The sequence below is a fragment of the Piliocolobus tephrosceles genome, chromosome 16 (genome assembly GCF_002776525.5).
Source record: "Piliocolobus tephrosceles isolate RC106 chromosome 16, ASM277652v3, whole genome shotgun sequence".
NCBI lineage: Eukaryota > Metazoa > Chordata > Mammalia > Primates > Cercopithecidae > Piliocolobus > Piliocolobus tephrosceles.
In genome coordinates, this window is record NC_045449.1 from 76,447,768 (window position 1) to 76,462,122 (window position 14,355).

Genomic DNA, 14,355 nt, shown 5'->3' on the forward strand with positions numbered 1-14,355 from the left:
TGGGGCCTGCTTCCCAGAGCATCTCAGGGCCCCTGAGACGCGCCCTCCGCGGAGGTGATGGCGCCTTCCAGAAATGCTGCTGCCCACAAGGAGGGGGACTGGCCTGTGCCGGAAGCTGGAGGTGGTGGGGTCCCGTTGGCACTTGGGGGATGAGAGTGCCCCAGAGAAACAGGCAAGGGGGCGGCGTGGAGACATGCAGAGTCTGTGGCATCTGCCCACTCTGCTGTGGGCTTGCCAAGCTCAGCATCTGTGGATCTGACCCAGGGAAAGAGTCGGTGTGGGGGGGTCGGTGTCCGGGAGTCAGTGCTGGATTTTCAAGAATCCAGAGACCGTCCAGGGCCGTGTTCCCCTCACTGTGGGACAGGTGCTGCCCTCTTCTGTGTGGAAATGGTCCAGGGCTTCCCTCCTATGGCACAGGTGCAGCCCTGCTCCTTTCTGTGTGGAAATGGTCCAGGAGCATCTCGTGTGGGTGGTGGGCGCGGGCAGGGCCTCTGCATGAGGGAGAGCAGCGGCAGCCACTCCTTCGCAGAGCCAGCAGGGCCGTCTGCCCCAACCATTACTGGACTCAGCCTTTCTCCCCTAGCAGTGATATCAAAATAGCCTGTTTATTCAGGATATAACAAAGATGATGCCAGCCGTTAATAAAAATGTCCGCTAATCAGGCAGTTAACCTGATGCAGTTTTTTGGGGTCCCAAGGCCCCAGCCCAGGCTCCTATGCCCTTGGCCACTGTGGGCCAGTCCCTGGGGGCTTGTGGGAGCCTCAGCGGACCTGGGCGTGCCGGGACCCTTAGAGGGCGAGGGTTCATCTGAGACGATGGGGTTCTGACTCCTCCGTGTCATTTCAGCAGCGGCGAGTCCTTTGCACATGTTGGCAACACACGCATCTGCCTCGGCCTCCCTGCCCACAAAGCGGCACAGCGGTGACCAGCCGGAGCAGCCGGAGCTGAAGCGGATCAAGACAGAAGACGGCGAGAGCATTGTCATTGCCCTGAGTGTGGACGCGCCCCCGGCAGCCGTAAGGGAAAAGGGTGTCCAGAACTAGCGACTGGGAGAGCTTTTCTTTAACAGTATCAACTTTGTGGTGCCAAAAGGAGACGTGGCCTCCCGCCAGCACTCGGGGGTGCAGGGCCCTGTGGTTGGACTTCACCTCCCAGCACTGAAAACACAAAACCCAGGTGGCCTTAACACTCCTTAATTTAAAGACAGAAGTCACACTTGAGCAAAATCCACACACAACAAAACCTGATTTGGGAGAGTCTCACCTGCTGGGCTGCCTGTGGGCTCCGCTCTTACCTACAAGTGAAACTGTCCTCCCGCGGGGACCGGGCAGCACTGTGTGAGGACGGCATAGTCAGCACCTGCTGTGAGTGGCTCTCCCAGGACTGGGCCCTCAGGACGCGGGGGCAGCCGTCCCCGCCGCCCTCAGGATCCACCAGGCAGCGGAGACGTGTGGAATTAGAGTATTTTGAGGTGTCCTTTCTTTACAAAATAATGGGGTCTTGGGCATTTCACATCACTCCATTTCTCCTCAGACTTTCGGAATCACACAGGCCCTTTCCGTGGATTTATTTGGGGAAAAGAAACAACGTAGTTTTGTTTTTGTTTTCAGCCTATGGAATGATTTCCTTGTCTGTCTTGTTAAAGTTCAGATGAAGCTACTTTGGCATCTGCACATTTCCGTGTTACAGCAGCTGCCTGATGAATTTTATCCACCTCCCTTTCAGCGTGTGGCTCGCATGGACAGGTGGACGGACACTGTGGCCACATGGAACCCTGAGAACCCAGGGACGAGCTGGTGCCGGGAAGGAACTGCCGGGACTCACCGAGCTGCACTTAACTGTTCTCTTTCTGGCAACTTTTCGTTGTTTGTTTCTTTGTGTTGACTTTGTCCCTGGCAAAATTTTCCACTCTAAGTAAAATAAGTCTCCTAAGTATTGTGTATGTTTAAAACGACAGAACCATTTCTACTTAATTTGGAAAAAAAGATTCAGTCTTTTATCATAGGCCCTTTTGAAACTCAGCTCCCAGGTCTCTCCGTGGTATGTTTGTATTTGGGGTGTCACCCCCGGCCCTGGGCGCCCTCTGACCCGCCGTGTACTCCCCACCTTTGGTGAGCGGCCGCCATGGTGAAGCGGGTCCGAGCCACATCCTGCAGGGGATGTCCGGGGCATTTCCTGTTTTGTGGTAGGAAACCTCCCTGACCTTTCAGAACTGAACCCAATCCTGAGGCTGACGACTCCTCTACAGAAAATGAGAGGAGAGGGGGGTGAGGGAATGAGTGGGAGGTGCCCGCACCTCCTCGCCCGGCTCCTCAGGAAGAAACCGCTCGCCTTTCCCGAGTGTGCCGGCCGAGGGCCGCGGCCTCAGCCTGATGCTGAGCTTTTTAATGTCATCATCGTAACATTATTTATTTAAATGTAGTTATTTTGGTATTTAATTTTTTTTTTTTAGAGGAAAAAACCTGTATTTTCGTGGTGGGATGAAATTGGGATGAAATGGCTCAGAACGGTATCTTTAGGCAATTTTAAAGCATTTATTATTTACATAAAGACCAAATATTGTGAATCTGTTCCGTGAATTGTGTCGGCCCTCAGCGTGGGGCTGTAGCAGCGTCACTGTGGTGACAAACATTGAAAGGTATGAAATCACTGCACACTAGCTGGATTATAACTCAGCCATGTAAGAAATAAAAGCGAAACCGTCACGTGACTGAGACCGTGTGTGTGACCGCAGCAAATCGCAGTGTGTGGATGGATCAGAGCCCCTCGGTGCAGCTGTCTGCATCTTCCAAGCACTTTACAGATACCTTGGAATGTATATTTTTGTCTTACTCAGAAGGTTTGCAGTTTGTAAGATAATTAGGATTCTGCTGTGTCGTGTGTGTGGAGTCAGGTCCCTCCACAGAGGGCTCCAGCTCTGTAGCTCACAGCTGAGGGGGTTCTCTGACAGGAGACCAGCTCTCGAGCTCTGAGTCAAGGAACAGCTAGGTCACCGGGGAGCTTGGCGTGGACATCAAGCAAATGCATCGTATGTCCCCTTGGAGACGTTTTTACGCAGCTGTGTATGTTACTATCCAGAAGGAGTCGGGGGTGGACTTTCCCATGTGAGCTCAGTCCATAAACTGGTTACTTCTGATCCTGGAACGTGGACTTTACATGACAGGTCTGGATCTGTTTCTCTTGGGATCACAGGTAAGGAAAATGCCCAACTGTCAAATGGTAAAGAACGGAGGAGGGTTTTCGTTTTGTTTTGCTGTAGGCGCCATTCTGCATCTTGAGCCAAGACTGAAGTGTGCCTGTCACAGACGGGAAGACGCTCCTGCCGCCTCCTCACTGCCACGTCGCTTGGCTTTTTCATTGGTACGTAGGAATTAAAGAATATCGAGGTGAGAGCAAGAGCAAAACCACAGATGAGCAGACTGCCACAGCCCGGGTTTTCTTGCCAATCTTTAAGGCACTGTTTCTAAATCTGGAACTTAGCTCTGAAGCTCCAGGAACTCGAGCACGGCAAGGGTTACTGAGCTGCCGTGGCCCCTGGTGCTGGAGCTGCGGCACCTTCGGGAGAGGTCCGGTGTCATCCCCAGCTGCGTTGCTGTGAGCTCCCAACTCTCCACTGTGTTCCTCAGTGTCTTATTTTCAGGAAGTCTCTTTGACCTTTGCCCAACTTCTGAGCACCTCAGGGACTAGAAACTTAATTTCAGTAGCTTTGCCCTGAACCAAACAAGAAAACAAAAGGGAACTCCCGCATGACCCACGTCACGTGGTGCCCTCGGAGTGTGCGCAGCAGGTCCTCGGGTTGCTCCTCTCGCTTCAGTAGAGTGCGCTGTGGACAGCTGATCTCCTTCAGTCGTCTACCCACTTCCGTCAGTGTCCTCCTAGAATAACAGTAGTTGGTCGTCACGGCCCTTCGGTCAGTCTGCCCACTTCCGTCACTGTCCTCTGCTAGAGTAACAGTAGCGGGTCATCATGGCCAGAAGGGGGGTGCGGGCAGTGTCAGGACTTGCGGTTTCTGTGCTGTGTGACACAAGGAGATAAGTGACAATCTTAGTCCTAACTTCCACTATTCTAGAAAGTATAGTGGTGATTTATGTGCAAAGATTTGAAATTTTAAAAGTACCAAGTTCCTGAAATTCAATAAAATATTTTTATTAATTTTACTGGAATACAGAGTATCATTTTCATTTTGCTAGACTTTTCTTTTTAACTTCATGCTCTCTTCTGAGCACACCGGAGGCCTAGCACATTGGAAGAACTCACCAGGGAGCTGCACTGGAGACCAGCAGTGTAGGCCCCACCAGCGGGACAGCGTGTGGAGTGTGCAGGTGGAAAAGGCGCCGTGTTACGGGCAGTGCTAACAGGGTCTTGATGATTTATCTATGATGTCGGAGTTTTAAAGTTACCTGGAGATCGTGGCTGTCACTGTTTCTCCTGCAGATTTTCTCTCCAACCTGAGGATGAAGATCACTGCAGAGCACCTTGAGGTACATTTTCTCAGGAAGTGAAAAAGCAGCTCGTGGCCGGGCGTGGTGGCTCAAGCCTGTAATCCCAGCACTTTGGGAGGCCGAGACGGGCAGATCACGAGGTCAGGAGATCCGAGACCATCCTGGCTAACACGGTGAAACCCCGTCTCTACTAAAAAACACACAAAAAACTAGCCGGGCGCGGTGGCGGGCGCCTGTAGTCCCAGCTACTCGGGAGGCTGAGGCAGGAGAATGGCGTAAACCCGGGAGGCGGAGCTTACAGTGAGTCGAGATCGCACCACTGCACTCCAGCCCGGGCGAGAGAGCGAGACTCCGTCTCAAAGAAAAAAAAAAAGAAACCAGCTCTTCTGAAGACGTACTTGGTATTCAAGTTCCCACACAGGAACACTTTGATCTTTCAGCCCCTGAAAATCTGGTGTGGATTGCTAATGTCTGGAATTGTGATGACGACATTAGCACTCACCAGGGTAGCAGAGGGAAGAAATCGTGCTGAAAACGACACAGAGGCTTTTGGGAGCTAAATGATGTTCACGGACAGAGAGTTCATAATGGAATGTTTTGTTCCTTACACTGATCCCCTAATTTAAAACAGTTCATATTGGCATAAAGCAACTGTTTATCACACCCTGCGAGACTCTCTTCCAGCAGGGTGAAGCAGTCATTTGTAATCTGTTTCTGCCAGGCCTGTGTCTGCAGTGCAGCCGGGCTGTGTTCATGGGTGCTGGGAAGTTGGCACTGTTTGTTGCCCCCTTTCTGAGCCATGTCCACAGCAACACAAACTTAGAATTCAGAGTGGGTCTTGGGTGACCTCTGATGACTAAACTGGCCACAGAGGTCCCAGTGGGCTCCTCCACCCTGTCTCTCCTAGGGGTTCTGACTGTGGACCCAACAGAGCAACGATCTCAGTCCTACAGCAAGTCACCCCTATATAACACAGAACAGGCAGACCAGAGCCAGAACAGGGACCGGTGTGATGGGTTTTTCCTGGGTTTTCCCCTCCCGTTGCTGGGCCTAGTCCACTGCTGAGCCTAGTCTGGGGTGGTCTATCAGAACCACACATTAGGCATGAACATTAAAACTCCAAGAGAAGCCCCCTTCCCTCTCCTCCTGGGCAGAGAAGCTGCTGCAAGCTGCAGCCCTGCAGACACAACTCCCACAGAACCCGTCACTCTGACGAGAGGAATTGGAAAACGGCTCCTCTAGTCCAAAGATCCACTTTGGCCCCAGGCTGGACCTAGTCATAGGAATGGGATCAGCACAGAGCGGCTAAAACCTGGGCTTTTAAATCAAAGGATACAGCAAAGGAGTTAGAGACCCCCTAAATCTCCAAAGGAACGGCACTGACCTGGGGAAAACCGCAAAGGCTGCGTGAGCTCAGGTCCTGTGGAGACTGGTCAGACTTGGAAAACGAGCCTGACACCAAAGCCACAGCTCCAGGAGGCAGGCTGGCACATGCAGTGGGAATATCACTGGGTGACTTGCTGCTGAGACAAAACTCAACATCCTGCAGTGGGTGTTCATGGACGTGGACTCTCTAGGTATCCAAATGTCTAGAATACAAAATTACTAAACGTAAAAAGCCAGAAAAATCCAACCCTAAAGTGAAAAGACCGAATGCCAACTCTCACATGACCCAAATGTTGGAAATAGGAGATAAAGCACAGCAATTATAACCATGCTCTGTGAAAAAAGGGCAGATGCTCCTGAAATGAATCGAAGAAATGAAAAAATTCAGTGAATGAACAGAAAACATTTGGAAACAAAAATGAACTGGGGCTTGTAGGACAAGATCGAGGGTTGAGTGTGTACGTCACCAGATTCCTATAGAACGGCGAAACAACGTATACAAACATTTTTAAATAAATATTTTAGTCCAGGCGCGGTGGCTCATGCCTGTAATCCCAGCACTCTGGGAGGCCAAAGCAGGTGGATCACTTGAGGTCAGGAGTTCGAGACCAGCCTGGCCAACATGGTGAAACCCTGTCTCTGCTAAAAATACAAAATTAACCAGGCGTGGTGGCGGGCGCCTGTATTCCCAGCTACTTGGGAGGCTGAGGCAGGAGAATCGGTTGAGCCCGGGAGGCAGAGGTTGCAGTGAGCCAACATCGTGCCACCACACTCCAGCCTGGGAGATAGTGAGACTCTGTCTAAATAAAGATTCACAAAGCTCAGTGAATTCCAGTAAGATAATCTCAAGGAAAACTATGTTGAGGCAATAAACTAAACAGATTTTTTTACCCTGGAAAGCAGCCAAAGAAAGTTGACTTACACAGGTTGAGTATTCCTAATCTGAAAATTCAGTAATCTAAAATCCAAAACTTTCTGAGTGTTGACACGGTGCTCAAAGGAAATATTCATTGGAGCATTTTGGACTTCACGTTTTTGAATTAGGGATGCTGGGCGGGGCACGGTGGCTCATCCCAACACTTTGAGAGGCCAAGGCGGGAGGATCACATGAGCCCAGGAGTTGGAGACCAGCCTAGGCAACTTGGCAAAATCCTGTCTCCACTAAAAGTAAACCAGGCGTGGTGGTGTGCACCTGTAGTCCCAGCTACTCAGGAGGCCCAGGCGGGAGGATCACCTGAACCCAGGAGGTTGAAACTGGACTGAACCGTGATTGCACCACCACAGTCCAGCTTGGGTTATGGGAGTGAGACCTTCTCTCAAAAAAAACAGGGATGCTGAATTGGAAAGTACATTGCAAATACTCCAAAATAAAAATTTTAAAAATTGCATTCTGAGGCTGGGCATGATGGCTCACACCTGTAATCCCAGCACTTTGGGAGGCCAAGGTGGGCAGATCACAAGGTCAGGAGATTGAGACCATCCTGGCTAACATGGTGAAACCCCGTCTCTACTGAAAATACAAAAAATTAGCTGGGTGTGGTGGCGGGCACCTGTAGTCCCAGCTACTCGGGAGGCTGAGGCAGGAGAATAGTGTGAACCCGGGAGGCGGAGCTTGCAGTGAGCCGAGATGGCGCCACTGCACTCTGGCCTGGGCACAAAGCGAGGCTCTGTCTCAAAAAAAAAAAAAAAAAAAATTGAATTCTGAAAAACTTCTGGTTCTAAGCTTTTCAGATAAGGGATACTCTGCTTGTATACACAAAGGTAACAATTCAGATTAACTACATTTTTCTTTTTCTTTTTTTTTTTTTGAGACGGAGTCTTGCTCTTGTTGCCCAGGCTACAGTGCAGTGGCCGGATCTCAGCTCACTGCAACCTTTGCCTCCTGAGTTCAAGTGATTCTCCTGCCTCAGCCTCCCAAGTAGCTGCGATTACAGGCACTTGCCACCATGCCCACCTAATTTTTGTATTTTTAGTAGAGACAGGGTTTTGCCATGTTGGTCAGGCTGGTCTTGAACGCTGACCTCAGGTGATCCACCTACCTCGGCCTCCCAAAGTGCTAGGATTATAGGCAGGAGCCACCATGCCCAGCCGACTAGAACATTTTTTAAGGGCTGAAGGGAAATTTTCAATCCAGAGTACTGTATCCACAAAAAATAGGAATACAGGAAAAATAAAGATATTCTTGGATGAAGGAAAACTAAGAATTCTTTAGCAGTAGAACAGCTCAAAAAGATGCTTAAGGAAGATCTTCAGGCTAAAAAACAGAGGAAACCTGTAACTTCAGGAATGAAAAAAACAACAAAAATATATTCTTTAGAGTATGTATGACTTTCACAGCACAAACTTTAAACTGCTCCTTCAGAATGTTTGGTGTATGTAAATATAGAAAAAGTTATGAAAGAGGAAACACAAAGTTTGTAAGTTTTACCACTTCAAACAAAATATAGCCCTTACTCTGAAGTAGACTGTGAAAGTTTTTCTGTTATCACCCAGTGCAATCACGAATGCTGCCTGTCAAGATCAAGTTTAAAAGTCAGTTGGTTAAATTTAAAATGGAAGGTTGAAAAGAATATTAAATAATACAACAGGCAGCAGAAAAAAGGGAACCAACGTGGAGGCGAGAGAAAAGAAAGCAGAAAATAACACGGTGGCCAGCATGGTGAAATCCCGTCTCTACTAAAAATACAAAAATCAGCCAGGCGTGGTGGCGGGTGCCACTAATCCCAGCTACTCAGGAGGCAGAGGTTGCAGTGAGCTGAGATCAAGCTACTGCACTCCAGCCTGGGTGGCAGCAAGATACTGTATCAAAAAAAAGGAAAGGTCTAAAATCAATTATCTAAGTTTCCACCTTAAACTAAAGAAGAACAAAGTAAATCTAAAGCAAGTAGGTTACAAAATTGAAAAAGGAAATCAAAATTGAGGGGAAAAAATAAAATCTTATTTTTATTTGTAGAGACGGGTCTTGCTATGTGGCCCAGGATGACCTCGACCTCCTGGACTTAAGCTCTTCTCCCGCCTTGGCCTCCCAAAGGGCTGGGATTACAGGCGTGAGCCACCATGCTTGGCCAGTTCTAATTTTGTTTAAAAAAACAGAAAACAGGGCCGGGTGCGGTGGCTCACGCCTGTAATCCCAGCACTTTGGGATGCCGAGACGGGCGGATCACAAGGTCAGGAGATCGAGACCATCCTGGCTAACACGGTGAAACCCCGTCTCTACTAAAGAATGCAAAAAACTAGCCGGGCGAGGTGGCGGGCGCCTGTAGTCCCAGCTACTCTGGAGGCTGAGGCAGGAGAATGGCGTGAACCCGGGAGGCGGAGCTTGCAGTGAGCTGAGATGCGGCCACTGCACTCCAGCCTGGACAACAGAGCGAGACTCCGTCTCAAAAAAAAAAAAAAAAAAAAATAGAAAACAGGCTGGGTGTGCTCATGCCTGAAATCCCAGCACTTTGGGAGGCCAAGGTAGGTGGATCACCAGAGGTCAGGAGTTCAAGACCAGCCTGGCCAACGTGGTGAAACCCCGTCTCTACCAAAAATAGGAAAACTAGCCGGGTGTGGTGGCGGGCACCTGTGATCCCAGCTACTCGGGAGGCTGAGGCAGGAGAACCGCTTGAGCCCAGGAGCCGAGACCTCACCACTGCACTCCAGCCTGGGTGACGAGAGCGAAACTGTCTCAAAACGAAACACACGGAGGAACAGGAAACAAGGAGCCACTCATGAGCCTGGGCCGGGGACACGGCGACAGAAGCCGTCCTTGAGGAAGCCTGGACATTGGACTTACTAGACAAACACTTTGTCTTAAATATGCTCCAGGAGCGGAAGGGATCCAGGGACAAACAAGTATAAGAAATAAGAACAGGGCCGGGCGTGGTGGCTGACATCTGTAATCCCAGCACTTTGGGAGGCCGAGGTGGGCAGATCACGAGGTCAGGAGATCGAGACCATCCTGGCTAACACGGTGAAACCCCATCTCTACTAAAAATACATAAAAATCAGCTGGGTGTGGTGGCGGGCGCCTCTAGTCCCAGCTACTCCGGAGGCTAAGCCAGGAGAATGGCGTGAACCCAGAGGCAGAGCTTGCAGTGAGCCGAGATCACGCCACCGCACTCCAGCCTGGACGACAGAGCGAGACTCCGTCTCAAAAAAAAGAACAAAGCCAGGTGTGGTGGCTCACGCCTATAGACTCAGCACTTTGGGAGGCTCAAGTGGGGAGACAGCTTGAGCCCAAGAGCTCAGGTCCAGGCTGGGCAACATAGTGTGACTCTGTCTCAAAAAAAGAAAGAAAAAAAATCAGCCAGGCATAGTAACACGTGTCTAAGATCCCAGCTCTTCTGAAGGTTCAGGTGGAAAGATTGCTTGCACCTGGCAAATGAAGGCCTCAGTGCACCGTGATCACACCACTGCACTTCAGCCCGAACAACAGAGCAAGACATTGCCCCTCCACCTGCACCAAAAAGAAAGAAATACGAATAGTGTGTGAAAAATTTGGAAATAGCAGAAAATAGAAATTATAAAAAGAAACTCAAAAAGAAAATCTAGGACTGAAAAGTAAAATAGCTAAAATAGGAAATTCACTAGAGGAATTTATCAGCAGATTCCAGCAGGCATCAGAAAGCAGCTGCGAACTTGAAGGTAGGGTCAATGAAATTACCCAGTCTAAGCAGCAGAGAAGAAAAATGCAGGGAAAGTAAACGGTAACGGGCCTGTGGGGTACCATCAAGCATAAGAACATCTACGTGATGAAATTCCAGAAGTAGAGAAAGAGGAAGAAGAAACACTTCAGGAAATAATCAATGAAAACTTACCTGATCCGATCAAGACATGAATCTAGACATCCAATAAGCTCCACAAAATCCAAGCAGGAAAAATGCAGAGACCAGAGCTAACCATCTTCATACTCAACAGTGAGAGACTGAAAGCTTTTCCTTTCAGATCAGGAACAAGAATACCTGCCTTCACTACTGCTGGTCAGCGCTGCTGTGTCTTAGAGCAACTGAGCAAGAAAGGCAGGCGTCTAAATTGGAAGGGGTGAAAACTACTTGCAGACGGAATGATTATGTATCAAAACTTCCACAGAATACACACACACACTCAACCTACTAGAGCCTGACAAACGAATTCAGCAGTGTTGCAGTGTACAAGATCAAGACAAAAGTAAGTTGTATTTACATGCACCAGCAACGAACAATCAAAAAGGAAATTAAGGCCAGGCATGGCTTTAATGGATTAATTAAGGCTCACGCCTGTAATCCCAACAGTTTGAGAGGCACAGGCAGGAAGATCGCTTCTGCCCAGGAGTTGGATACAAGGCTGGGCAACTTAGGGCAACCCCCATCTCTGAAACAAAATTATAAAATTAAGAATTAGCCAGGTAGGCCAAGTGCAGTAGCCCACACCTGTAATCCCAGCACTTTGGGAGGCACAGGCAGGTGGATCACCTGAGGTCAGGAGTTTGAGACCAGCCTGGCCACCATGGTGAAACCCCATCTCTACTAAAAATACAAAAAAATTAGCCGGGTGTGGTGGCTCACGCCTGTAATCCCAGCACTTTGGGAGGCCAAGGTGGGCGGATCACAAGGTCAGGAGAACGACACCATCCTGGCTAACATGGTGAAGCCCTGTCTCTACTGAAAATACAAAAAGCCGGGTGTGGCAGCGGGCGCCTGTAGTCCCAGCTACTCGGGAGGCTGAGGCAGGAGAATGGCATGAACCCAGGAGGCAGAGGTTACAGTGAGCCGAGATGGCGCCACTGCACTCCAGCCTGGGCGACAGAGTGAGACTCCCTCTCAGAAAAAAAAAAAAAAAAAAATTAGCCAGGCGTGGTGGTGCATACCTGTAATCCCAGCTACTCGAGAGGCGGAGGCAGGAGAATTTCTTGAATCCGGGAGGTGGAGGTTGCAGTGAGCTGAGGTTGAGCCACTGCACTCCAGCCTGGGAGACAAAGTGAGACTCCGTCTCAAAAACAAACAAAAAAACATAAATTAGCCAGGCATGGTGGTGCATGCCTATGGTCCTAGCTATTTGGGAAACTGAAGCAGAAGGATCACTTGAGTCCAGGAGGTCGAGAAAGAAAAGCATGACTGGGCTTGGTGGCTCACACCTGTAATCCCAACACTTTGGGAGGCTGAGGCAGGAGGACTGCCTCAGGCCAGGTGTTCAAGACCAGCCTGGAGAACATAGAGAGACACTGTCTCTACAAAACATTAACAGAAATGAGCCGGGCATGGTGGTTTGCGCCTGTAGTCCCAGCTACTCAGGAGGCTGAGGTGGGCGGATTGCTTGAATCCAGGAGACAGAGGTTGCAGTGAGCTGAGATCGCGTCACCACACTCCAGCCTGGAGTGAGACCATGTCTCCAAAAAAAAAAAAAAGATAGGCAGCTGTCAGTATAAGGTGATAATGGCAAAAATAATGTGAGATATGAAGTTCAAGTCCCTTGTGCAAATACCGAAACTGAGGTAGAAAAATGCTGATTTTTTGGAGTTACACTCTGCTACGAAGGTCAGGACGACACCCTTTTCCACAGTATCTGGCCAGATCCTTGCCTGTTTTTTTCCCCACACCCATGAGGGACTAGGAGATAATTAGCCCTCAGCTCGCACGCCCCAGAAGCGTCGACAGACTCACCATCTGAAACGTCTTACACGGATGACAGGATTCTGGCTGGCAGCCAGCATGGACAACTCAAGATGGGGCCGCAGGTGTCTGTGGGAGGCTCAGAGCCCATGTCGGGGGATTCGCGGCCTCTAAGACAGTGGCGTTTCTCTTGAACAGAGCTATGAAAGAAACAGCATTTCACTAGGTGCCACCTCAGTCTCAAGTCTACATTTGCTTTTGTTAAAACCCGCTGTATTTCTACATTTTGGTGGATGTTGCCTAAGACAAATCATTTTAAAATTAATGCCAAAACCACAAAATCACTAACCTGATCCCTAATTCCAGAATGTGGCAAGGATATAAGCAAAATTAGAAATCAGAATCCTTTATAAATAAATCCAAAAGAAATCCCCAACTATTAGAATTTTTTGTTTAATCCCTGAGACAGTCTCACTGTCACCCAGGGTAGAGTGCAATGGCACGACCTCGGCTCACTGCAGCCTCTACCTGCCAGGTTCAACCGATTCTCCTGCCTCGCCCTCCCGAGTAGCTGGGATTACAGGCGCCTGCCACCTCGCCTGGTTAATTTTTGTATTTTTAGTAGAGACAGGGTTTCACCATGTTGGCCAGGCTGGTCTCAAACTCCTGACCTCACGTGATCCATCCGCCTTGGCCTCCTAAGGTGCTGGGATTCCAGGCGTGAGCCACTGCGCCTGGCAAATTTACTTAAGGATAATACACCATGACCCAGTGGGCTTTCCCGCAGGACAGCAAGGTTGGCCGAACATTCAAAAGTCAACGTGATGCCACATTAATGAGTGAAAGACAGGCAAACGTGATCATCACAACCGATGCAAAGTCACTTAAAATTAAACAGCCATTCCTAGCGGCAGGCCAGGCGTGGTCACCCCCAAGTGGCTTGTTTGCTTCTCTCGTCCCGGCCCCGCCCATCCTGCCCCAGGGGAGACTCGGAATGCAGTGAGTTCAGTCTCAGCACCTGCCTAAAACAGAAAGCCCCGATTCCTCGGATGTACAGAATCCGTATCTGCAACGTACCATCTGCAGTGTTCCCTGTAGAACCCACAGTTACTAGACAGTGAGGCAAGCGTGTCCCCACTCAGAATAAAGGAAGATCAGGAGGCAGCCTCCGAGAAGACTCAGATGCTGGAATCAGCAGACGAGGATTTTAAAGCGTGCGAGTGCATACAAATGAGCAGACACAAGTCATTGCCACGAATTAGAAACCAGCTTCAGAACTGACAAATGTATCTGAAATAAATGTGGCCGGGCGCGGTGGCTCACGCCTGGAATCCCAGCACTTTGGGAGGCCGAGGTGGGAAGATCGCTTGAGCCCGGGAGGTGGAGGATAACCATCTCTACCAAAAAAAATTTTGAATAAAAATAAATGTTACATTCAGGTGTGGGGCTGTCCAAGAGTGATCTCTGCAGGTGGAAACATGGGGCAATTTTGCTTACAAATTTGTATTTTTCTATTATGTTATTTTACAAGGAACATTGTGTTTTTTCACTGTATTTTCCGATCCATCTGGAAAAGAAAAATGTTGGTACAAGATTCAAAAATGTCATCAAGCAAATGCCTCTGACACAACAGAAGAGAGGTGAGGACTAAGTCACGTGAAAGATCTCTGGCATTCAGGAGCTCAGTTTGGTTGCAGAAAGAAAACACAAATATGAAACTCTGGTCACAGAAGGCTACAGACGGCCAGCGCCCCCGATACAGTGGTGGGAGGGAGGGGGAGGGGCCAGGGGTTCACACAGGTGTCACCGTCAAACACAGGGTGGGTGTGGGTCAGGGCTGCGTTCCACAGGGCACAAGCGCCTGTCCCCACAAGACATCCCAGGGCCATGGGGGAGGGAGAGCAGACCAGAAACACAGCCAGAGTCATCCATGCCCACGCACCTGTAAGATCAGA

General features: G+C 49.5%; 1 protein-coding gene and 1 long non-coding RNA gene across 2 annotated transcripts in view; one reads left to right on the forward strand and one right to left on the reverse strand.

The window, feature by feature from the left end:
- The window catches only part of FOXK2 (forkhead box K2), a 40,577-nt gene extending 36,414 nt beyond the window's left edge, over window positions 1–4,163 (forward strand). The window contains exon 8 of the mRNA XM_026455827.1: window positions 850–4,163. Coding sequence (XP_026311612.1) covers window positions 850–1,043 — 194 coding nt within the window. The 3' untranslated portion in view covers window positions 1,044–4,163. The remainder of the gene's footprint in view (window positions 1–849) is intronic.
- Window positions 1,619–12,969, reverse strand: LOC111527657. The gene is made up of 3 exons (XR_002726731.2): window positions 12,452–12,969; window positions 5,827–6,031; window positions 1,619–4,014 (listed from the first exon to the last, which is right to left on the reverse strand). It is a non-coding gene; the product is annotated as an uncharacterized LOC111527657 (long non-coding RNA).
- Between the last annotated feature and the right edge of the window lie 1,386 nt (window positions 12,970–14,355).